We start from the raw sequence: 720 nt of genomic DNA on the forward strand, positions 1-720 counted from the left end.
AGCGACTTAGACTCTGTCTCAAAACAAACAAACAAACAAACAAAAAAGAACAGGGATGAGAACTCTTGCAATACAAAAACAAATTAATTAATACATAAAAAATTTAAAAAGACGGTAGAAAATGTCCTAGTGGAGAATGCATTTGATGGGCCGAAACTACCAAGCATCGTGCCTCAAATATTCTCAGAATGCTCACATTAGCTCACATTTGGGACAATCGCCCAACTCACTGCTGCTTTGCAAAGGGTGCCTAATGTCTCAGAGAATTTATTCAGTATGTATTGAAATTGAAAAAGAAAAGGGTCGAACATGCGCAGCCAGGCATGTTGGTGAAAGCCTGTAATCCCAGCACTTTAACAGGCTGAGGCAGGATGATCTCCAGTTTGAGTTTAGACAATTTAGTAAGACTCAGTCTCAAAAAAAAAAAAAAAGCTGGGGCTGTAGCTTAGTGAGAAGGCCCTGAGTTTGATTCCCCAGTAGCAGAAAAAAATAATTAGTATAAATTTCCCCTGGTCTTAGAGTCATCCGCAGGCCCCTGCCTGAACTCTGCTGGTGGACGCCGGGTCTTCCCCGACTATGCGCATCCTTGGCGCTCTCGGGCCGCCTCCGTCCCTACCAGGCGGGCGCGGGCGCCGGGGGCCGACTGAGTGGCCCCTGGAGAGTTTTTTCTTGAAGGTCCGTGGAGTGGGGGCCGCGGGGCGCGGGGGAACCGGGTCGGGG

At 48.1% G+C, this 720-nt stretch overlaps 1 protein-coding gene across 1 annotated transcript in view; it reads left to right on the forward strand.

The window, feature by feature from the left end:
* The first annotated feature begins 576 nt into the window (after positions 1-576).
* Positions 577-720, forward strand: part of Arrdc1 (arrestin domain containing 1) — a 10792-nt gene continuing 10648 nt past the window's right edge. The window contains exon 1 of the mRNA XM_033759011.1: positions 577-675. Within this exon, the coding sequence (XP_033614902.1) occupies positions 577-675 (99 nt within the window). The remainder of the gene's footprint in view (positions 676-720) is intronic.

The sequence above is a fragment of the Fukomys damarensis genome, unplaced genomic scaffold, assembly GCF_012274545.1.
Source record: "Fukomys damarensis isolate Sample0158 unplaced genomic scaffold, DMR_v1.0_HiC HiC_scaffold_36, whole genome shotgun sequence".
Taxonomy (NCBI): domain Eukaryota; kingdom Metazoa; phylum Chordata; class Mammalia; order Rodentia; family Bathyergidae; genus Fukomys; species Fukomys damarensis.